Genomic DNA, 25,190 nt, shown 5'->3' with positions numbered 1-25,190 from the left:
TTTGTGGTTCCCAGAATCCACTGCACATGATATTAATTTTCTTCTGAAAATAAGTGAGATAAAAACAGATTATTTGGTCGCATCTTTGTTTATTTTAAACATGTTTGTGTTGAATTGAATTTATGTTCTTGTGAATCATATTTGTGTATTGTTGATGTACCGCTGAATTGTGTGTGTGTGTGTGTGTGTGTGTGTGTGTGTGTGTGTGTGTGGTAGTTGGAGAAGCAGATCCATGAAGATGAGGAGTTTGCTCGAACCCTGGCCATGTTTGACAAGGCCCCTGTGCCTAAAAAGGTACTTTTATTTTAACCTGTTAACCTGGTGTTTTAGTTAAATCATGTGTGCGTGAGTCCTGCAAGTCTCATTTCTCTTTTTATTCCATAAGCAGCCATGAGCATTTTTTAAAATTGTTTTCTTTAAATCTGTGTCTAATAATTCTACACTTACTGTGCTTAAGCATTTAATTTACTCAACTCGAATTTAAACGTCAACTTGTTCAGCACTTGCAATCAGTTTCTTTCCAGCATGTGAAGATTCAATTCGTAAGCAATTTCTCTTGATTCGTCTCATTTCTTTGACTTTTATTACCAAATTGCATATCTGTTATTCATTTTCCTTCAGGCCCGCATGGACTCGCAATCACCCTCACCTGGAGCAAGTGGTGCAGAAACCAAGCCTGCGCTGAAACAGCCATCACCGAAGAGGAGTACTGTAAAAGCCAGTTCCAAACTGGCTCTGATGAAGAAGAAAGCTGATGAAGAGGAGGAACGGCAGAAGGAGGAAAAGAAAAGCAAAACTATCTCCCCGAAGAAAGAGCTGACCACACAAGCGTCTTCGGAGACAGCGGCCACACCCAAATCAGGTGTTACTGCAGGCACTGGGAAACGAATTTCCACACCCAAGAGTGGAGGGGGAAGTAGCAAAACCTCTCCTACAAAACCAGAGGTAAACACTGAATGCTGAGATGATTATTATATTATTATGTTTAAAAGCCTGCATTTTATTTATATATATATATATATATATATATATATATATATATATATATATATATATATATATATACACACACACACACACACTTTTTTATTTATTTATTTACTTGTTTGTTTATTATAATTTTTTGTGATAGACCAGCCCAGAGGACTCTGAGAAGAAGCGTGGAAATACCGCAGCATATCGAAACTACTTGAACCGAGAAGGACCACGTGCTTTGGGGTCTAAGGAGATCCCACAGGTATGAAAAATACAAACACAATAGTAAATATTTAATTGTGATTAATCGCATGATTGACATGAGTTAATTTGTGATTAAATGTACCTTAAATTAACACTTTTTTTACGTTTTAATTCCCTAATCAACATGGGCATAGACAAATATGGATGCTCAAAAAAAATAAAATAAATAAAATTGGTTGAATTACAATGTTCAGTTGTGTACTCAGTACTCTTTTACACACTGCAGTGGAGCGTTGGAACGTTGTTTCATTTCACTGTGTACTGCGTCAGCTATATATGGTTGAAATGACAATCTTCTTGACTTATTAATGAAATCAAACTCAACATAGAGCATGAAGCCAAAATATTCTTGTAAATGTTTTAAAGTAATTATAAAGTTTTAAATCATCAGGACACCAGACGAAATTTTTGTTTCCACACGGACGGTTTTAATTGCCGGATGTGTGCATCATGCCGGATGTGTGAATTTTGGTGCTTGATTTGAGACTTGGTGCAATTTTTTTTTATATCTAACTAAAGAAAGGACGTCATGAATCAATGTGTGTTGCGTTGAAGGTTTTAATTTCGCCTCTTTTAAATTTATTTATAAAAAATGATTAAACAGAAACATGCTACATCCATCGTGCGCTAATAAAATTAGTGCCGTTGAAATGAATTTGTGTTAACGCTTTAAATTTGACAGCCCTAAAATAAATATCTGCATTGGATACATCCTTTATGTTAGGAACATGTAAATGCACTGATAGTGACTTGGTTATACCAGCTTGTTCAACAGCTTGTGTGTGTGTGTGTGTGTGTGTGTGTGTGTGTGTGTGTGTGTGTGTGTGTGTGTGTGTGTGTGTGTGTGTGTGTGTGTGTGTGTGTGTGTGTGTGTGTGTGTGTGTGTGTGTGTGTGTGATTTTTTAGGGTGAAGAGAACTGCCTTGAGGGCTGTGTGTTTGTGTTAACGGGTGTTTTGGAGTCTTTGGAGCGGGACGATGCAAAGTCATTAATAGAACGTTATGGTGGGAAAGTCACAGGAAATGTCAGCCGGAAAACCACCTACCTGGTGCTGGGACGAGACAGTGGCGCCTCCAAGACTGAGAAGGTCCTTTTTATTTTATTTTATTCTTCTCCTCTTCCTAATGTCTTTCTCTATATTCGATGTCTCTGTGTCAAGCTTTGAGTAAATAATGTTTTCAAAATAAACCTGTTTATTTTTTATGTTTATTCAGGCACAAAGTTTTGGGACCAAGATCCTAAACGAGGACGAGTTACTGGAACTGATCCGAACCAAACCGGGCAAAAAGTCGAAATACGAGATCGCTGCAGAAGCTGAGGTCTGACCGCATGCACACAATGTGAATGTGCTGGTTTTTTTTTTTTACTGCTTTTGCTTTTGTGCCAAAGAAAACCTAGGCAGGCTTGTTAGCAAATAAATAGATAATGATTCATAATTATTCAATATCCTGGCCAAATTAGGTGAATAATAGTCATAAAAGCTCATTCTAAATAGTTTGATTTGAGCAACACACAATTCTTTAATTTCTTTAATAATAAATGAGATATGACTTATAATATTAGTTCATAATATTGTTATATAATTAATAAATTCTAAGTAATAAATATACTGTAGCTCTCTCCATGCAGTGCACAGTCTTGCGTGTAAAAACAAACTGCATGTGGTGTCAGTGGTTCGCCTCTAGAGGCCGCTCTCGTAATGGCAGCAGACCAGAAATCGGAAAAACTATCGGCATGTTTTTTTTGTTGATTAGTCGATAGTTCCAACAATCGACCTTTACCATTTAATGTGCTGCGAAGATTTTGTCCCAAGACACACTACCGTTATAGCAGATATAAACAGCTGACCAGCCTTGTTTTCGAGAATCTATCGATTATCTATTGAGTCCTCTGTCTTGAAGATTCTGCATCAGAAAACCTAGTTACAGCTTTACTTCTCCATTCCAATAATTGGAATCTCCATAGTTCTCCATAGTTCTCAATAGCTCGCATCCTATTATTACTATGGTGACTGGCAGAAATTAGCACCCTCTGCTGGTTGGTGAATTAACATCTTAATATCACTAGAAGTCTTTTAACCTGACCTGGTCATGTGAGCCACATTTTAATATACTGCAGGCTGTTTTTGGCCTGTGGGCCTCCAGTTGCCCTTCCTTGATTAAAGAATTAATTAAAGCTTTCACTTTTCCATCTTCCAGAATAAAGCCACCAAATCAAGGACTCCAGACTCTAAAGGCAAACACACCCCTCCAGCATGCAAAGTCTCACGCCAAAAAACCCCCACAGGCAAGAGCAGTCCCTCACCAGGGAAATCTCAGTCATCCTCCTCTTCTACTCGTAGAACTTCCAGGGCTTCCCATCAAGGCTCTTCGAACGAGGTTAGAAAGACTCTGGAATTTGGTGCAGGGAAAAGCGCAGCACCTGTGGCAGAGGATGAAGGCAACAGCTTGTTATGGGTAGACAAGTACCGCCCTCGCAGCCTGAAGAATCTAATTGGGCAGCAGGGTGAGCAGAGCTGTGCCAATAAGTTACTGAGATGGCTGAAGAACTGGCATAAATCTCACAGCAGCAACACAAAACCAACAGGTGAGTAAATATTGATTCTAGCCAAAGCTGGCATGAGGCATGTACTGATGAGATTTTTCTCATGCCCATGTTCACTAATTCTAATAATGATAAATGATAACATGTCAGCCCACAGTGTGTCTTTCTGTCTTCAGTTATGTTCCTCTCGTCATTATCTCTCATCTTCTCGTTTTCTCTGCAGCTGCTCGATTTGGGAAGTCCGGAGGTAAGGATGATGGGTCTGCGTTTAAAGCTGCTTTGCTATCTGGACCTCCTGGTATTGGGAAGACCACCACCGCTGCTCTCGTGTGCGAGGTTAGTCATTATTTACAGTAATAATATGCTCAGCTCGTATAGCATTTGAATTTCTCATTTCGGGAGTGAAAAATTAAGAGGCCAAATAAGCAAAAGAAGAGTCATGTTGTCTTTTTTCGTTCTGATACGAGGCCATTTCACACGAGTGATCTCTCATCTCCTATCCATTTCTCGGAGAGTTGACACGAACTGTAACAATGTCAGTTTGCAGTATTTATCAGGCATTTATCAGTTACATTTTACTCAAACGAGTTCGAACTCAACCGTCACCTGTTACCTTGCTGACTTTTTGTTGAGAGTGCGAGTGTGCAAAACTTTATTCAAAGACTGTAGTCATGTGACTGGGCCTATAGTATAATATATAATAATATATATAATAGTCACCTGTTCCTGGTTCCTGTTTACAATCGTCACATGCTAAAATAAAGCTCTAAAAAGAAGCTGCCTTTGATTAACTTGGTACTTTTAATTGCAGTTGATTTTATTTTATTTCTTTATATTTTTTACACTTGTTAGACTTTTACAGCTGCAAAACAAATTGATTTCTTGTTGTTTCTTATGGCAGCTATTACTTCTCGTCATTCCAGCACCATACACTGAAAGAGCAATACTGAAAACGTTACACAACAGTGACTGTCCTGGGACTGACGTCTTCTTCCGAACAGAAATGTTTTTGTAATTCAGCTGATTGGATGTGTTTTGATCAGTTACACATGTGTTTTTCTCTTTATTTACTTTAGTATTAGATTTCGATTATGTGGAGAATCTGAATTGGCTCTTACTGTACAAGTGATTGACATGAGAACATATTGATTTAAATTACAGCCAGAGCTGCTGTTATAGAGAATTTGAAACCTGCTGACCGAATTAGAAGCTACTGTCCAGGCCGATTTGAGCAATTCATCGTTGTGGTTTTAATGATACATTTATTATTACAGCATTCCGGGTTTTTGAACTCGATACTCCTGCAAGCTGTGAAAAAAAACGCAGCCCATGTAAACTCGCGTGTAAATACTAGAAGCTCAGAGTCAATAAAAAGGTCATGAGAGATCTTCAATTGTGTTGTTCACTGGAGTCGTTTGTTGTTTTGTGTTGTATCTGCAAGTAGGAGTAAAGGAGGTCAGTTACCCACTGCTGAATAAAAATGCAGGTGTGTGTGTGTGTGTGTGTGTGTGTGTGTGTGTGTGTGTGTGTGTGTGTGTGTGTGTGTGTGTGTGTGTGTGTGTGTGTGTGTGTGTGTGTGTAGGAGTTGGGTTACAGTTACGTGGAGATGAACGCCAGCTGCACCCGCAGCAAGAACAGTCTGAAAGAAGTAATCGCAGAGTCTCTCAATAACACAAGTATTATGAATTTCTACACAGGTACTTAAACCTTTTACACTTATTAGGACATGATGTGTTGGCAATCAAATACAGTAATCCCCCGGTAAAAAAATGTTTTTTTAAATGTTTTTATTTATTATTATTGTTTAAGCCGTAAATCATCCTCCCACACACTTTGAACACACAGAAAACATTTGCATGAATTTTGTGCAAATTCGTAGAAATACTGCAGACTGTATCACATTTATATTGAGTACATGTACTGTACAGTATTAACATTTGACTTCATTTTATAGTTAATAATTGTTTTTATTAATACATTTCTTTATTAAAAAAAAACAAAAAAAACTCTAAAAACAATTTCATTCAGTTTTTTGGTCTATTGTGCTATCGTCGGTAAAGCGGAGGGATTACTGTATATAGTACAAGGTTGTTTTGTGTATTTAATATTATAACTACGTTGAAACTTGTATTGTATTTTCTTTATTAGATTGCATTTTTAAGCTTCCAGCTTTCTCTCGCTTCCACTTCCAATATTGTAATTGTCTGCGGTTGTGAGGCCGGTTGGATGTACTGCCAAATTCTCTGAAACACCTTTGAAAACGGCTTACGGTAGAGAAATGAACATAAAATTCAAGGGCAACAGATCTGGTGGACATTCCTGCAGTCAGCATGCCGATCGCACGCATCTATGTCATTGTGCTGTGTGAAAAAACTGCACATTTTAGAGTGGCCTTTTATTGTGTCCAGGCTGAGACACATCTGTGCAATAATCATGCTGTCTAATCAGCATTTTGATCTGCCACACCTGTGAGGTGATTGGATTCTCTCGGCAAAGAAGAAGTGCTGACTAACAGATTTAGACTGATCAGTGAACAATATTTGAGAGAAATCAGCCCTTTGTGTACATAGAAAAAGTCTTAGATCTTTGAGTTTAGCTCATAAAAAACGGGGGCACAAACAAAAATGTTGCGTTTATATTTTTTTCGTGTAAGTTTAAGAGCTAAATATTTCACCTAAAACGTATTATTAGATTTTAAATAATTTATAATATTTCCCAGATTCTGTAGTAAATGCAATTCATAGCTCATGTTAAAACATTAAAGGGGCACATGGACATTTGTATTTTCATATCTCGATCAGAGACTTTTGACAGTGTATGCGTAATTATCGCAGGCAAATTTCAACTCTCCTCATACTGGGGCAAAAATTGAACGCGTGTTTACTCAAACCCTCATTTTTAATGGAAGTCTAAGGGCAGCTTATAGCTTGCATCATTAACCATTATGCACTCGCATGCTTTAAAGATACAGTACTGCTACGGCTTGCTTCAAGCAAAAAGGATCATATTTGATATTTATGTAGCGCAGAGGCTCTGTGTTTTTATGATTCAGAGTTTCCCTCAAAATCATTTTATATTCCTCAGGCTAAAACCATTGAACCTTGGTAAAAAAATATGTCCACACATTTGCATATGCACTATATTCTCTATATTGAGTGCTTTATTCAGAACAGACTGAATGTCCTGCTTATTCACACAATGAATAAACTCTTGAAGGCACACGTCACAGGCTTGAGTCAATCTTTACATCAAACAGCAGACTCTGGGAATTTCGATTTCAGCAGCCATATGTTTAATGGAGTTTTGAGTATAAATTTAACAGCTGCATTATCATTATCTGAAAATTGTATTTTTATTCTCTCTCCAAATACAGCAATATATTGAATTACTGACATTTATAAGGCTAGATTAAGAACGAAAAACTATGGTGTTTTTTTGAACGTAGGTCAGCTTTAGTTTCGTCAGTGTGTTCCGCAAAGTTTGATCTTGTTGGCCGGCGTCAGCTGTTTTTTCGTTCGATTCTGCATGTTTTAATCGCCGAAGCTCGATTGGCTGTTCAGCTTAGCAAATGAGCGCATGAAATAATCAAGACTGACAAAAACAAACAATAATGGAGCAAAAAGGATATGCACAGACACTGCATGAGAACATTTCTCGCTCTTGTTTTTTATCGTAGCAGACATGATTGAAAAAAAGCTACACACATTCGTAATGATCGCGGCAGGTGCAAACGCTGCTTGCTTTCCAAATTCACAGTTCTAAAACGTCCGGTTTCCCAGTTCCGTTGATTAATACAGATTACTGCTACTGAGTTCTGTTCTCTCACGTGAGCACAGAACGTACACACAGTTTTTCTGTGTTGGATGCGCCTGCCTAATAATCGCCCTAATTTTCAGGCGGATCAAACGGTAATTCGAATAACCACTGTGTACAACCGTGGTGAGCAGAAAAGCATGCAACATGCTTGTAATGCTGAGGTGGCTAGGCCTTCAAAAGCTGAAGATTACTATGGGTTTTAGTTCTGTCAGTACAGAAATATAAATCTGCTAAATCTTTTTCTATTCTGCATGATTCTGTGCATTGCTCTTCTGCATCGTGATTGGTCGACTGAAAATTGCAGGAATAAACAGGCGTCCAGGTGTTTCTCTAAAGTTTGGCAGTGATTGCATTGAAATAAAGCAATGCCAAGGTTAAACAATGCATTAAAAATAGTTTGGCTTATCTAGTAATTAGCTGTCACATGACTTGTATGCATAGTAATTAAACCTTGTACAAATACATTTGACTATTAATCACTAAAGGTGTGTGTGTGTGTGTGTGTGTGTGTGTGTGTGTGTGTGTGTGTGTGTGTGTGTGTGTGTGTGTGTGTGTTTTGTCAGGTGCGTCTCAGACGGTCAGCGATAAACACGTTCTGATAATGGACGAGGTTGATGGCATGGCAGGAAATGAGGACAGAGGAGGAATACAGGTTTTGTTTTTATTTTGCACATTTCTTATAACCACCATGAATTAATTCTTATTATAATTTTTTTCCCTTTTTATTTGTGCCTACAGGAGATGATTGGTCTGATCAAAAATTCTAAAATCCCCATCATTTGCATGTGCAACGACCGCAACCACATGAAGATCCGCTCGCTCGCCAACTACTGCTTCGACCTGCGTTTTCAGCGACCTCGTATGGAACAGATAAAGGTAGTGAAGCATCCTCAAGAACTTGTCGTTCTTGAGTCTTGTTGTTCAAGCTGAGTGAATTTTTAAATGTGTTTCTTTCTTTTTTCCTTCTTTCTCACTGATCAGGGGGCAATGATGTCCATCGCTTTTAAAGAAGGTTTAAAAATCCCGCCACCGGCCCTCAATGAAGTCATCCTGGCGTCCAATCAGGACATTCGACAGGTTTGTTTCCCTGCAGTGTTTATATTCAACTGGGTCTGAGAAATAATATGGGATGTTGATATTGTAATAAATTGGATGGTACACATTTGGATGCCCCTTCAACAAAAGTGAAACTTCCTGCCTGCAGTATACACTGATGCTTCTAAAATACCAAAAAATCTAATACAAATAAATAAATAAATGCTCTATATGTTCAAAAGTATTGGGATACCTGGGCTTTCCTCTAATATATGGGGGTTTTCCCCCAAACTGTTACCACAATCGTGGAGGGAGACAATTGTACAGGACGTCTTGGCTTGGGGTGGGGTGATGGGATGAAATTTACCCTTCACTTGAACTAGCAGACCCAAACCTGTTACAGTATGACAATGTCCCTGTGCACAAAGCAAACTCCATGAAGATCTGCTTTACATGGGTTGAGGTGGAAGATCTTGAGTGGTCTGCACCCCAGGCATCTTCACCTCACCTTACATCACTACCTGACTTTATTTACACCCTTGTGGGTGAATGAATATAAAACCTCTGCAAGCACATTTTAAAATCTAGTGGAACATCTTCCCAGAAGAGTGGAGGTGATTATAACAGCAAATGGAGGCTAAATATGGAATGGGATGTTCAGAAAGCTCATACAAAGCTCAGGTGTACACAAACCTTTGTCCGTAGTGTGTATGTTTTCACATTTAAAAATGTAAAGGTTAAAAGGCAGGGTGTAGATAAACCTTACGCAAAGTGTGATTTCCTCATGTAGTGAATGTCATGTTATTGAAAATATCTCATTATAAAAATACCATTATAGAAGATGGTAGGAACACTTACATAGCTTTATAATGCAGTATTACTAATGTGGTCTAGTAATCTGTAAATGTTTTTTTGACCATGCAGGCAGACCAACATTTTTATCAAATATAAATATATATATAAAGTTTACAACTCTTTTCTCGCTTTTGTACATGTTTATGGCGCTGCCACTAGGTGGCAGCATGTGTTTGTGTTGACGTTCATGCATTTGCCCAAAATAGCAGTTCAGATTATGTCTCGAGAATGAACAGTTTAATGTTTTTTTAGGCTCTATGTAGAAATATCACTGTAAGCAGCAGATGAACTGATGAAAGTATGGAAATGATTGAAAACAGGGCCAAGGTCACAGCAAGGTTAAATGTCTAAAGATCTGTATTATTCATTCGCTTCTTCCGTCCTGTTTGATGTGTTTTCTAAGGGTGCAAATGAGTAACAAGGGATCCCTTTACCGTTGGCATTGTATTCTACTCATTTCCTCATTAAATGTTGTATAATGGTTGTTGTTATTCATGTTGTGTTTTTGTGAAAATATTGCAAGGTCCTGAAGTTTAATCACACCAAGGTTATCCCTGTATCCAGAGCCATGAAAGCCATGAAACGATTCAGATAAAAATCTGTTTTGGTATGAATAATAATCATGCTGATGCTTCTGCTACAAATCAGATATTTTTTTGTGCCATCACTTTGTTTTTAGGTGCTGCATAATTTGAGTATGTGGTCAGCCACAGACAAGGTCATGACCTACGACCAGACTAAAGCAGACGCCCAAAAGGCCAAGAAGGACATGAAAATGGTACCAGCTCCACACCCTTGCTTTGTTTTATTTTAAACATTAATTTGAATACAATCATATGGCATATTTTTAATTACATATAATATGTAAAATTACCTAATGTGTTTTAAGTGTAAGTTATACTCAAAATCTGTGCATAGTAGAATATAAAGATTGGAATTTTCCATTTCATGTTTCCATTTCTGGAACTTAATCTTCTACTTAACTGTTCTACTAATTTCAGCATATTTTAACAAATGTCTTTATTCTCTCCATCCTTCATTCATTCACCCCCTGTGGAAGAGAAATTCTTGAAGCTGTGTGGTCTATGGTCACATCTATCTATGGTCACTGCCTGCCAAAAGCATAACCATCAGATATATTTATTATCTCTTGTTATTGTTACTATATCTGGACAAACACAGCCTAAATCATACAATTTGCTGTCCAGAAGTGTCTATTCTACAAATATATTGAAGAGCCTCCTGTCTTCTTTCCAGTATTCTTAAATATGTAAACATTCCCACAATATATGGTGATGGTTTGCTTCATTTCATCCACAGTCTCGCAAAGGTTTTTGAATAGTTGTTACTGTACTTGGCCGTTTGTACTGGTGTTTTTAAATATCAATGTTTTTCCAATAGAATTCCTTCCAAATTAATGAACTATTAATGAACGATTTCTATTGAAATTTCCACATAGTTGGCTACTCTTCATTAAAGGTCATATCCCTCTGCCATCTTTTTCTCTCTGATAAAAGTTTTGATAAGATATAAGTGTGTGTTTATTTAAACTCTTGTATATCTGACAAACTATCTTATATCTAATTAAAGATATGTGTGCTTTCTTAAGCAAGTTTGCCAATGGATGGAGTTTTCCTTTAATATCTTGAAACCCTTGCATTCATATATGTATAATGACATTGTTAGTTTTGTCTCTCCATCAAAACGTGTCTTTATTTGCGTGTTTGTTTCCAGGGACCGTTTGACGTGTGCAGGAAAGTGTTTGTTACAGGTGAAGAGACCGCCCACATGTCACTGATCGACAAGTCGGACCTTTTCTTTCACGATTACTCCCTGGCACCGCTGTTCGTCCAAGAGAACTACATCCACGTACGGCCGGCTGCTGCAGGGTAGGTCATTCACGCAAAGATGTACGCAAAAGACGTACGCAGATACGCAACGCCGTATGTATAAAATGTCCCACGTAATGTTCCTACTATCACATACCTCTATATACAGTGAGTAAAATAAGTATTTGAACACCCTGCTATTTTGCAAGTTCTCCCACTTAGAAATCATGGAGGGGTCTGAAATTGTCATTGTAGATGCATGTCCACTGTGAGAGACATAATCTAAAAAAAAATCCAGAAATCACAATGTATGATTTTTTAGCTATTTATTTGTATGATACAGCTGCAAAAAAGTATTTGAACACCTGAGTAAGTCAATGTTAATATTTGGTACAGTAGCCTTTGTTTGCAATTACAGAGGTCAAACATTTCCTGTAGTTTTTCACCAGGTTTGCACACACTGCAGGAGGGATTTTGGCCCACTCCTCCACACAGATTTTTTCTAGATCGGTCAGGTTTCTAGCCTGTCGCTGAGAAACACGGAGTTTGAGCTCCCTCCAAAGATTCTCTATTGGGTTTAGGTCTGGAGACTGGCTAGGCCACGCCAGAACCTTGATATGCTTCTTACAGAGCCACTCCTTGGTTATCCTGGCTGTGTGCTTCGGGTCATTGTCATGTTGGAAGACCCAGCCTCGACCCATCTTCAATGCTCTAACTGAGTGAAGGAGGTTGTTCCCCAAAATCTTGCAATACATGGCCCCGGTCATCCTCTCCTTAATACAGTGCAGTCGCCCTGTCCTATGTGCAGAAAAACACCCCCAAAGCATGATGCTACCACCCCCATGCTTCACAGTAGGGATGGTGTTCTTGGGATGGTACTCATCATTCTTCTTCCTCCAAACACGTTTAGTGGAATTATGACCCAAAAGTTCTATTTTGGTCTCATCTGACCACATGACTTTCTCCCATGACTGCTCTGGATAATCCAAATGGTCACTGGCAAACTTAAGACGTGCCTGGACATGTGCTTGTTTAAGCAGGGGAACCTTCCGTGCCATGCATCATTTCAAACCATAACGTCTTAGTGTATTACCAACAGTAACCTTGGAAACGGTGGTCCCAGCTCTTTTCAGGTCATTGATCAGCTCCTCCCGTGTAGTTCTGGGCTGATTTCTCACCTTCCTTAGGATCATTAAGACCCCACAATGTGAGATCTTGCATGGAGCCCCAGTCCGAGGGAGATTGACAGTCATGTTTAGCTTCTTCCATTTTCTAATGATTGCTCCAACAGTGGACCTTTTTTCACCAAGCTGCTTGGCAATTTCCCCGTAGCCCTTTCCAGCCTTGTGGAGGTGTACAATTTTGTCTCTAGTGTCTTTGGACAGCTCTTTGGTCTTGGCCATGTTAGTAGTTGGATTCTTACTGATTGTATGGGGTGGACAGGTGTCTTTATGCAGCTAACAACCTCAAACAGGTGCATCTAATTTAGGATAATAAATATAGTGGAGGTGGACATTTTAAAGGCAGACTAACAGGTCTTTGAGGGTCAGAATTCTAGCTGATAGACAGGTGTTCAAATACTTATTTGCAGCTGTCACATACAAATAAATAGTTTAAAAATCATATATTGTGATTTCTGTATTATTCTTTTTTAGATTATGTCTCTCACAGTGGACATGCACCTACGATGACAATTTCAGACCCATCCATGATTTCTAAGTGGGAGAACTTGCAAAATAGCAGGGTGTTCAAATACTTATTTTCCTCACTGTGTGTGTATATATATATATATATATATATATATATATATATATATATATATATATATATATATATATATATATATATATATATATATATTTTTTTTTATTCCTTCAGTAAAAATAAATGATGTGCTTTAGGGGAAATTTGAAGAATCATTTAGTGCTGCTGAGCAAAACTGCAGACAGCATCTGTGACGGAGATTTAGTGGACCGACAGATCCGCTCTCGCCAGACCTGGTCTCTGCTGCCCACGCAGGTAACGTGGACACGGTCATCGTCTTCTTTAGAAATGATCTTATTATATCATAAGAGAAAGAGTAGGGATGGGCAAACCATAAAATCTTTAGTTAACCTTTTTGGAAAGTGAAGTGTACGTTTAAATGCCCATTATATCCTGTCCTATAGATATTATTCAATTCTGGATCACACCTTTATTGTTTATTCACTCCTGCTTACTGTACACAGACACCTCGGACAGTTATATAAATGTTTTTGTGCTTGATTATTTTTTCTTTGCTTGTTTGATCCAAAGTTTCCACATACCTGTGTAGTCCTGAGTCCTGAAAAGGTTATCTGAGTGCACTAATTAGAAACAAAAACAACTACGTGTAGTACAGAAGTGAGTAGGATTCAGAAAGAGTGTCATGTATTATCAATATCTATATTTACAGCCTACTGAGCATGTTTTTCCAAACTGTTTAAAAAAATAAATAATACAGACATAAAATCTGCGATACCCAGGCTAGAAATCAATCATGATGAGTTATTTAGCCATAATAAAATAGATTTAGCTCTTAGTGAGTTTTATCAGATTTAGCTGTTAGTTTAAAGTTTAGTATATTTGATGAAGAGCGTTTAAGGATATTGTATATATCATCGTTTTTGCTGATGGGCAAAATTAAATTTTTATAGTTTTTTCGGGTTGCATGATACTGTACTTAGAGAGGCCTCTAGAGCCGAATCACTGACATCTATATATACTATATAACTATATATATCTCTATATACATCTCTATCTATCTATCTATCTATCTATCTATCTATCTATCTATCTATCTATCTATCTATCTATCTATCTATCTATCTATCTATCTATCTATCTATCTATCTATCTATCTATCTTTCACGCACACACACAATGATCCTGTTTATCACAGTTTAGTTACATTTTAAAACCGCCCACGATAAACTATAAGCCGTGATAAACAGACGCCACCCCGAAAATGGTATTTTTATGTATACAGTACTTTACAGTATTAATTATAAAATGAAGAGTAAAATGTTACTAGTCATTTTTATTAATACATTTTATTATTTCAATTAATTTTTATTCAAATTAATTTAAATAAAGATGCTTCTTATTGAACTTGTTTTTGTGTTGTTTTTTTATCGTCGTATTTTTTAAAATTAATTAATTTATTCTAAATGTGTGTATCATCTAGGCAATCTACGCCAGTGTGCTGCCAGGGGAATTAATGCGTGGTTATATGAGTCAGTTTCCCACGTTTCCCAGCTGGCTGGGGAAGTTCTCATCCACAGGCAAACACAGTCGCATTGTTCAGGAGCTGTCCTCACACATGAGTCTAAAGTGAGTACTTCACACACACATTTGCGCACACACATTCACAGCTATTTTGTGGTAGTTATGACTAAAAGGAAGTCATCATTGTGTTCTAGCACAATGCTTTTGCTTGTCAGAAGGTGTTTATTGAATATAACGGCAGGTCTGACAGGAGTGCTGGCTCAGCGTGCACGCGCTTTTTGTTTCTATAGAAACAACCTGTACCAGGATGCTCCACATAAAGACGTTTATTTATAATAGGAGTCAATATAGTGAATATTTTCTGAGAGTTAAAGTAAAGATGTAACTTCAGGACAGAGGCAATTACAGAGTTTCTGTAGGGTCTAAAAAACTAAAAAGTTTAAAATATTAACATTTTAGTACTTAAAAACTCTTAAATTCGCTGTTCTAGGTCTTAAATAATTTTGAACGTCATCATTTTCCAATGTCCATGTAACTCTACCTTTAATGCCCACTGAGATGCTCCTGCAGCACTTTACAAAGTTTTTGTTTGTTGTTGTTTCTGTGGTGTTGTAGTTCTTTCTTTCGCTAGTCCAAATATAATTTGCTTTATTACAACTACCAATGAGACTAAAAGGCAACAGCCCAAATGGATTTTATTTTTCAGCTATGGGGAAGTGCAAGTTTAACGATACTTGGCTTGAAAAAATATGAATTTAGGGTTGTTTAATGCCAGTTGCTAACAACATATTTGTGTGTTTGTTATATCGGTCTTAAATTTTTTTTCTTAATGGCTTTAAAAACCTCTTAAAAAGTCTTCAGTTTGACTTGGTGAAACCCTGAAAAAAAGTCCTTTCGCCTTCTAACGACAGGTGTTCATTATCTCAGTTTCCTAACAGCTCCTTTCTCTGAGAATTGATAATGAAGTGTGGTAGTGCAGATTGCTGTATTGTGTTCTTAAATCCTAGCAATATTTCTCTCTCCGTGTAGAACATTGGGCAGTAAGGGGGCAATAAATCTAGACTACCTGCCCTACATGCGTACCGCCCTGCTGCAGCCTCTGCAGTGTCATGGAGCAGACGGAGCCAGTCAGAGCGTCAAGCTCATAGATGACTATGACATCATCAAAGAGGATTTTGACAGCATCATGGAGATCAGTACATGGGGTGGACAACCTGATCCGTACTCCAAGCTTGACTCTAAGGTATAAAGTGCAATACACTTAAAAACTAAACACAGCTCTACACAGACATTATATATATATATATATATATATATATATATATATATATATATATATATATATATATATATATATATATATATATTATATATATATTATATATCTAGGGATCTTCCAAATTGTTTTTACCAAAGAAAATACTTATTGAACATTAAATAGAATGACTCCATGTTAAACTCTGCCATTTCTAAAACCCTGCTATAACACCTCATCATACCTGCCTTGGTCATGCCGTGGATATAGCCACCGATAAAACAATAAACAAAAACACAAACATACAGTTTCAGGCACGTGTCTCGTTTTATAGAAGCTACTGTTCACTGTCAGTTCAGGGATTTATTTTACTTTGGGTGAATGTGGGGAGAGAAAAATACGTCATTGTGCTTCTCAAATATACCTTTTTTTTTACAAGGACCCGTGTACCAATTATTGGCACTTTGTTGATTCTTATGAACAATTTCTAACTGAGTGTTGGAGATCCACTAATGTTTAAAAGCTCTTAAACAGTCCTCTTTCACTGGTTTCACAGTACTCCATAATAAACACCTCAAATATACATTTTGTGGATAAAAGAATGAGGCACCTGACTTTTCCAGAAAAATGTTCTTATGAGGTTCCTCTGCAAAGTGTTATCATGAATTTGGAGGCCCCCAATTATAAAGTACATTCAAAAAGTATTCAGTCCCCTTTCACTGTTTTTAATTTTATGTTGCACCCTGATATACAATCGTCTAAATAGATTCCCCCCCCCCCTCATCAATCACAAACATCTCAGCAACAATCAATAGAAATAAGAGGTACCTGAACTAATTTTCTAATAGTGGTGTAAAGGGTCTGAATATTTACATGCATGTATTATTAAAAAAAAATCATTTAAAAAAAATTTACACACATTTCTGGAGTTCTGTTTTTACATTGTCAGTATGACCTAATGTGTGGATTAAGGAAAAAAAATAATAATTGGAAAGATTGTAGTATCAGGCTGCAACATAACAAAATAAAAAAGTGAAGGGGGGTTTCAAAACTTTCTGAATGCACTGCGTTTGGGATGTCTGCATTCAACCTTCACATGAACTAAGAGGCCTGTCCCAGCATGATGATGCCCCTCTGCACAAAGCCAGCTCTATGAAGATATGCTTTACATGGGGGGTTGTGGAAGATCTTGAGTGGTCTGCTATAGAGCTCTGACCTCCTCACCCTGCCTCAGTACCTGACTGTAATAACAACCTTGTGGCAGAATAAGCACAAAGCACAAGCACACACCAAAAATGTAAAATCTCAGAAGAGTGAAGTTTACTGTACCAGCAAATAGGGACTAAGTGTGGATGCAATAGGATGTTCAAAAAGCGTGTCAATCTTATGGTCAGGTGTCCACAAACTTTTGTCCATATAGTGTAAGTCGGCATAATTACAAAAATTTCACACTTATTTAACAACATGAGGAGCAATAGAGAATACACATCAAAAGAGTGCTGACTTTTTGCCCAGTTTATTGTCGCTAAACACACAGTAATACATAGTTGGAGATTTCCAGAAGATGGTAGCATTTTTTCCCCAAAAGGTCTCAAAATTAGAGAACAAAAATCGTGACTCCTCCTTCATGCCAAGAAAAAGGAAAAGTCTTTTCTAACCACAAACTATTACCTGCTGTTCGCTAGGTGCTGCCAGAACTTTTTACCTGACAATCACAGTGGTGAATCTGTGGAATTTTGGATTGTTTTCCCCCATAAAGTCCCTAGGAACCTTGTTAGGAACCGTTGCATCTTGGGCTCCGTGAAATACCAGGAGGATTTTGGTTGAAAATCTGTTTGCTTTTGCCCAGAAGCTACATCTGGCTCATGGCTGGATCTTCGAGCAAAAGAGTAATCAGTGACTGAGCACAGAATCAAGCTTGTGACATGGCCATCTCAGTCCAGAGTGGAAGAGGAGAGTCTACAAGACAGGACTAAAGGAGACGTGGAGAGATTTTATATCGAGCCCTGATTTCAGGCTCTGTATTCTGTGTTGGCAAAGGGAGGTTCACAGTGTATTAAATGTTTTTGCTGCCATAATAGAAAAAAAGGAAAATAAATAATAAATAAAACCAGATGTTTTTTTTTTCCTGTTCTGTCTCCAGGAAGATGCAGCTCTACCTCTGCCATGTTAATCTATATTCTAATTAAATCTCAGGACATGCTTAAATCAACCTAAATATAAAATATTGGTCCCAAAATATTGGTCACTTTCTAAATAATAAAAGTACAGCGTATCTTCTAATAATTATATATTAATACATTTTTGTACGGGTGCAAATATGTTAAAAACTAATGCCAACATGTATCTGATGCACACTTTTTTTTTAAATTCGATACATCACTAATTTTTATGCCAATGCGAATCTGTGAATCCCCAGTGCAGGTTTTGGGTGATAAATAAATCAGTTTTTATCGATGTAGTTATGTATAAAAAAAAAAATAACGATGCATCGCAATGGAAATTGCAACTTGTATCTGATGCACACTTTTTAAAATTGATGCAGAATTGAAAAACTTTTATACTGATGCGAATCAAAGAATCTTATTCTTAATGTTTATATATTTATTTTTTGTTTATTTGTTTACGGGAATAATTATTTTTGCACACAAAATAAGACAATGCTTTGCAGTAATTTGTGAAGTACAGTCACCAGCTTGCTCTTTTCTCTGCAGGTGAAAGCTGCATTCACACGGGCTTATAACAAGAAGTCCCACTTGACGCCGTACTCACTGCAGGTAGTGAAGAAAAGTCGCAAAGGAGCGGTCGACGCCGATCTGGCTTTAGACACCGATATTGACCTCCGGGGGCAGGACGAGGAGGAGGAGGAAGAGGGAACTGTTAATAGTGATGCCATGATCAAGGTGAACTACAACACCACTATTATTTGGTTTAGTTCTACATTGCTTTCCAGTTTTCGTTTTTATATTTATTTATTTAATTTAAATCAAGATTCTCATAAATTTTCTATATCAGTAGTTCTGATAGGAACTCAAGTTTATATCAAGTTTAGATGCGTTGAGATACAATTCACCCCTAGTGCGATCTGATTCAGATTTAATTGCAGAATTAATGGTACAGAGAGTTCTGTTTTATTTCTTTGGTTCAGACAGACAGCGAATCAATTTACTTTAGTGCCTTCTGACTTCAACCACATGACCCTTTCACAAACAGGCCTTTTCAGTGCAAAAAAAAAAAAGTTAAATCAAATAAAACCGGATGTTCTTTTCCTGTTCTGTCTCCAGGAAGATGCAGCTCTACCTCTGCCATGTTAATCTGTATTCTTTGTGACTCTCGGAGTGTGTCTTGGGCTCTGTAGTGTTGTGACGCGTCATATTCACGTAGCAGCAGTGGTGCAGTTTTTTAACTTGAGAAACAGTTTAGCGAGGAGAAATCAATCCACATATTGAATTATTAATCACTTTCTAAATTTAAAAAAGTATAGCGCATCTTCTAATCATTTTATATAAATACATTTGGTTTTTTTTATCGATGCAAATGTGTAAAAACGATGCATCACAATACAAATGCCACTCTTTTTTTTTCTTTCCAATCAGTGTTTCACAGTGAATTTGACCATCTCTTGTACAGGCCAAAAAAAAAGCCGGCATCATATTTAGGCATTTGGCTCAAAAGGATTATGTTATAAACAACACACCACAACCTTAAGCTTGACTTTGTCTAGTTTTAGGCTTTGTCTTTTCATATACTCTGTTCTTACCTCTCTGTCTTCGTATGGAAAAGATGGTGAACTAAACAAGCCTCATGCATCTATCAGCTGATAATTACCAGTTTGTTCAGAATCACTACCATGTTTGGTTCAGAGTCATGTTCCTTTCAATAGCTCCAGCCAATGACATGTTCCTACACAGCTGCCAAAGCAGTCAGATGTTTTACACGGTTTGGACTTTAATGAACGGGAAATGAGTTAATAAACTAAAATGTTTTGTTTAAAAACGCAGCTTTGTTAATGAATCAAACACCGCTAGTATAATCTATACTGAGTGTTACAGGCGATCAGCGAAGTCCGTATTATAGTGTTTAAATTATCCAATTATCTTCTCTCTGGATGTGGTGTTTTTTTTTTTTGTTTTTTTTTTGTTTTTTTTCTTTCTATAAATATCTCTCTGCCCTGACCCTACAGCAAAAGAAGGCGAAACCTGCAAAAGAGGTCAAGCAGGAGAAAGCAGGCACTTCTGGAAAGGGCAAAGGCAAAGGAAAAGGCAAGAAGTAAACAGAGGCCTGCAATGAAGAACCATTCGGACAGGCAAATTGTAAACAATCACTCGTTCCTCCTCAATGATAAAAAAAAAAACTCTGATGGCAGGCAGCAAAGATCAGACCTTCCTAAGGCTATCGAAAGGTCAGTATTAACAAGGAGTGAGGGATGCAAAGGAGGCATTTTCAAGCAATTAAAAATGAGTGGGTGGCCATTCCATCGTCATCGTCTCGCTCTCAACTGGACGAAAAGGACGGTAGAATCATGGAGTGCGCGCGCACACACACACACACACACACACACACACACACACACACACACACACAGAGCGCACTCATTTCCATACACAAAGTCAAACTTAGTCCCATCTGTGACATCAAACATCTCTCATCTCAGCCCTTACTATCATTAAGCCTCTTATTTCTTATTCACTTGCAGCTCTTATAAGGTTACATAAGCACTTTGCATAAATCACACACTGCTCTTGAAGGTTTCCTGCAGACAATGCACATCCAGATGCATTTTGAACCCTGAGATGTAAATATATACACACAGTCAAACCCCTATATAATTTGATAGTTACTCAATTGGAAAGTTGTAGAAAGAACATTTGTCCTTTTTTCTATTAAAATGTTTTTTTACAAACTGACAGTGCGATGTTCTGGTCTCTAGAATAGACTGTATATGACTTGGGATTTCAACCAGCAATTAAAAATGTGATTTACTGATTTATTGAACTATTGTCCTCTCTTACCTTTTCTCTTTTTGGAGTTTGCATGTGCAAAATCGTTGACCAATTGATCATCTAAACCAGTGGTCCCCAACCCCTGGGCTGCGGACCGGCACAAGTCTGTTAGTCAATTGGTACCGGGCCGCACAGAAAGAATACATAACTTACATTATTTCCATTTTATTTATTATCTGATTTTGAATGATGTTTTATTGTGGAAAATTACCAGATTCTCTCCACCACATCTGTCGATGACTCTTGATGCATGTTAAGATGCCTCGGTCACATGTCTTACCTCCATCCACTAGCTTCCTACCTGCTCCGGCCGCTAACACAATACGTTACCGCTAAATTCAAACTCCCAAGCGAGCAAAATAAACAAACAACAACACGATTATTATTATATTTAGAAAATACCAATTTTTATGCTGGTCGAATCATTTTTTGTTGTTGTTGTATTTATCCGCCACACCTTAAAGGCCGGTCCGTGGCACAAAAAATGTTGGAGACCGCTGATCTAGTCCATGGTATGTAGTAAGTTACTGTTGACAATGTAATTAGTTAACATTAATCACTCTAGGTTTTGATTTTTATTCTGTTTTTATATATATATATATATATATATATATATATATATATATATATATATATAATACACACACATACATACACTCACCTGCCACTTTATTAGCTACACCTTACTAGTACCGGGTTGGACCCCCCTTTTGAATTCAGAACTGCCTTAATCCTTCATGGCATAGATTCAATAAGGTACTTGAAACATTCCTCAGAGATATTGGTCCATATTGACATGATAGCATCACGCAGTTGCTGCAGATTTGTCGGCTGCACATACATGATGCGAATCTCTCGTTCCACCACATCTCAGAGGTGCTTTATTGGATTGAGATCTGGTGACTGTGGAGGCCATTTGAGTACAGTGAACTCATTGTCATGTTCAAGAAACCAGTCTGAGATGATTCGCGCTTTATGACATGGCGCGTTATCCTGCTGGAAGTAGCCATCAGAAGATGGGTACACTGTGGTCATAAAGGGATGGACATGGTCAGAAACAATACTCAGGTAGGCTGTGGTGTTGACATGATGCTCAATTGCTATTAATGGGCCCAAAGTGTGCCAAGAAAATATCCCCCACACCATTACACCACCACCACCAGCCTGAGCCATTGATACAAGGCAGGAGGGATCCATGCTTTCATGTTGTTGACGCCAAATTCTGACCCTACCGTCCGAATGTTGCAGCAGAAATCGAGACTCATCAGACCAGGCAACATTTTTCCATCAGCCTAGGCAAACGGTTTTTTATTCCTAACATTCTTGTACACTTGGTCCCGCAGCGGATTCCCAATATGAAATCACAATATATGATTTTTTAACTATTTATTTGTATGATACAGCTGCAAATAAGTATTTGAACACCTGTCTATCAGCTAGAATTCTGACCCTCAAAGACCTGTTAGTCTGCCTTTAAAATGTCCACCTCCACTACATTTATTATCCTAAATTAGATGCACCTGTTTGAGGTCGTTAGCTGCATAAAGACACCTGTCCACCCCATACAATCAGTAAGACTCCAACTACTAAGATGGCCAAGACCAAAGAGCTGTCCAAAGACACTAGAGACAAAATTGTACACCTCCACAAGGCTGGAAAGGGCTATGGGGAAATTGCCAAGCAGCTTGGTGAAAAAAGGTCCACTGTTGGAGCAATCATTAGAAAATGGAAGAAGCTAAACATGACTGTCAATCTCCCTTCGGACTGGGGCTCCATGCAAGATCTCACCTCGTGGGGTCTCAATGATCCTAAGAAAGGTAAGAAATCAGCCCAGAACTACACTGGAGGAGCTGGTCAATGACCTGAAAAGAGCTGGGACCACCGTTTTCAAGGTTACTGTTGGTAATACACTAAGACGACATGGTTTGAAATCATGCATGGCACGGAAGGTTCCCCTGCTTAAACCAGCACATGTCCAGGCACGTCTTAAGTTTGCCAATGACCATTTGGATGATCCAGAGGAGTCATGGGAGAAAGTCATGTGGTCAGATGAGACCAAAATAGAACTTTTGGGTCATAATTCCACTAAACGTGTTTGAAAGAAGAAGAATGATGAGTACCATCCCAAGAACACCATCCCTACTGTGAAGCATGGGGTGGTAGCATCATGCTTTGGGGTGTTTTTCTGCACATGGGACAGGGAGACTGCACTGTATTAAGGAGAGGATGACCGGGGCCATGTATTGCGAGATTTTGGGGAACAACCTCCTTCACTCAGTTAGAGCATTGAAGATGGGTCGAGGCTGGGTCTTCCAACATGACAATGACCCGAAGCACACAGCCAGGATAACCAAGGAGTGGCTCTGTAAGAAGCATATCAAGGTTCTGGCGTGGCCTAGCCAGTCTCCAGACCTAAACCCAATAGAGAATCTTTGGAGGGAGCTCAAACTCCGTGTTTCTCAGCGACAGGCCAGAAACCTGACTGATCTAGAGAAGATCTGTGTGAAGGAGTGGGCCAAAATCCCTCCTGCAGTGTGTGCAAACCTGGTGAAAAACTACAGGAAACGTTTGACCTCCGTAATTGCAAACAAAGGCTACTGTACCAAATATTAACATTGACTTTCTCAGGTGTTCAAATACTTATTTGCAGCTGTATCATACAAATAAATAGTTACAAAAATCATAGATTGTGATTTCTGGATTTTTTTTTTTTTTAGATTATGTCTCACAGTGGACATGCACCTACGATGACAATTTCAGACCCCTCCATGATTTCTAAGTGGGAGAACTTGCAAAATAGCAGGGTGTTCAAATACTCATTTTCCTCACTGTATATATATATATATATATATATATATATATATATATATATATATATATATATATATATATATATATATATATATATAACCCAATTCCAAAAAAGTTACAGTGAACAGCCACTTTTTTAATTATTTGTATTACAGCATTTTATTTAATAGCCATTGTGGTAACAAGGTAAATGTGTGTAGTTACAGAAATGAAAAAAAAAAAAATACAACTTGTAAGTATACAATCAGTTTTATATACAGAACACACACACACACACACACACACACACTTTAGAAAAAAAAGTATTGGGACACCTGACTTATACCCAAGCACAAAGTTGGAGGCAGACAATTGTTTGGATGTGTTTGTATTACATTTTTCATTCACTTGAACTGGGAGGGCCAAACCTGTTCAAACCTGCAATGCATCTGTGCACAAAGCAAACTACATGAAGATCTGCTTTACATGGGTGGAAGTGGAAGATTGGAAGCCTGCTATAAATCTCTGACCTTATCCCTTTAGAACACCTTTGGGATGAATGTGAATGCTGACTGCACCCCAGACCTCCTCACCTCACCTACATCACTACCTGACTTTACTAACAACCTTGTGGCTGAATTAACACAAACCTCCACAATTACACTCCAAAATCAACTGAACAGTGGAGGTTATTATACAGTGAGGAAAATAAGTATTTGAACACCCTGCTATTTTGCAAGTTCTCCCACTTAGAAATCATGGAGGGGTCTGAAATTGTCATCGTAGGTGCATGTCCACTGTGAGAGACATAATCTAAAAAAAAAAAATCCAGAAATCACAATATATGATTTTTAAACTATTTATTTGTATGATACAGCTGCAAATAAGTATTTGAACACCTGACTATCAGCTAGAATTCTGACCCTCAAAGACCTGTTAGTCTGCCTTTAAAATGTCCACCTCCACTACATTTATTATCCTAAATTAGATGCACCTGTTTGAGGTCGTTAGCTGCATAAAGACACCTGTCCACCCCATACAATCAGTAAGAATCCAACTACTAACATGGCCAAGACCAAAGAGCTGTCCAAAGACACTAGAGACTAGTTTGCCAATGACCATTTAGATGATTCAGAGGAGTCATGGGAGAAAGTCATGTGGTCAGATGAGACCAAAATAGAACTTTTGGGTCATAATTCCACTAAACGTGTTTTGAGTACCATCCCAAGAACACCATCGCTACTGTGAAGCATGGGGGTGGTAGCATCATGCTTTGGGGGTGTTTTTCTGCACATGGGACAGGGCGACTGCACAGTATTAAGGAGAGGATGACCGGGGCCATGTATTGCGAGATTTTGGGGAACAACCTCCTTCCCTCAGTTAGAGCATTGAAGATGGGTCGAGGCTGGGTCTTCCAACATGACAATGACCCCGAAGCACACAGCCAGGATAACCAAGGAGTGGCTCTGTAAGAAGCATATCAAGGTTCTGGCGTGGCCTATCCAGTCTCCAGACCTAAACCCAATAGAAAATCTTTGGAGGGAGCTCAAACTCCGTGTTTCTCAGCGACAGGCCAGAA

The 25,190-nt window shown here is 38.1% G+C and overlaps 1 protein-coding gene across 1 annotated transcript in view; it reads left to right on the top strand.

The window, feature by feature from the left end:
* Positions 1 to 20,804, top strand: part of rfc1 (replication factor C (activator 1) 1) — a 28,813-nt gene extending 8,009 nt beyond the window's left edge. Inside the window, exons 7-24 of the mRNA XM_083532526.1 lie at positions 217 to 294; positions 622 to 945; positions 1,133 to 1,237; positions 2,146 to 2,325; positions 2,453 to 2,557; positions 3,437 to 3,824; positions 4,006 to 4,118; positions 5,365 to 5,479; positions 8,162 to 8,250; positions 8,337 to 8,474; positions 8,580 to 8,675; positions 10,168 to 10,266; positions 11,223 to 11,377; positions 13,219 to 13,336; positions 14,523 to 14,668; positions 15,593 to 15,806; positions 18,533 to 18,721; positions 20,002 to 20,804. Of these exons, the coding sequence (XP_083388652.1) occupies positions 217 to 294; positions 622 to 945; positions 1,133 to 1,237; positions 2,146 to 2,325; positions 2,453 to 2,557; positions 3,437 to 3,824; positions 4,006 to 4,118; positions 5,365 to 5,479; positions 8,162 to 8,250; positions 8,337 to 8,474; positions 8,580 to 8,675; positions 10,168 to 10,266; positions 11,223 to 11,377; positions 13,219 to 13,336; positions 14,523 to 14,668; positions 15,593 to 15,806; positions 18,533 to 18,721; positions 20,002 to 20,091 (2,742 nt within the window). The 3' untranslated portion in view covers positions 20,092 to 20,804. The remainder of the gene's footprint in view (positions 1 to 216; positions 295 to 621; positions 946 to 1,132; positions 1,238 to 2,145; positions 2,326 to 2,452; positions 2,558 to 3,436; positions 3,825 to 4,005; positions 4,119 to 5,364; positions 5,480 to 8,161; positions 8,251 to 8,336; positions 8,475 to 8,579; positions 8,676 to 10,167; positions 10,267 to 11,222; positions 11,378 to 13,218; positions 13,337 to 14,522; positions 14,669 to 15,592; positions 15,807 to 18,532; positions 18,722 to 20,001) is intronic.
* Positions 20,805 to 25,190: the final 4,386 nt, after the last annotated feature.

The sequence above is a fragment of the Silurus aristotelis genome (assembly GCF_946808225.1).
Source record: "Silurus aristotelis genome assembly, chromosome: 27".
In the NCBI taxonomy this organism is placed as follows: Eukaryota; Metazoa; Chordata; class Actinopteri; order Siluriformes; family Siluridae; genus Silurus; species Silurus aristotelis.
This window is presented reverse-complemented; position numbering and strand designations above follow the sequence as displayed.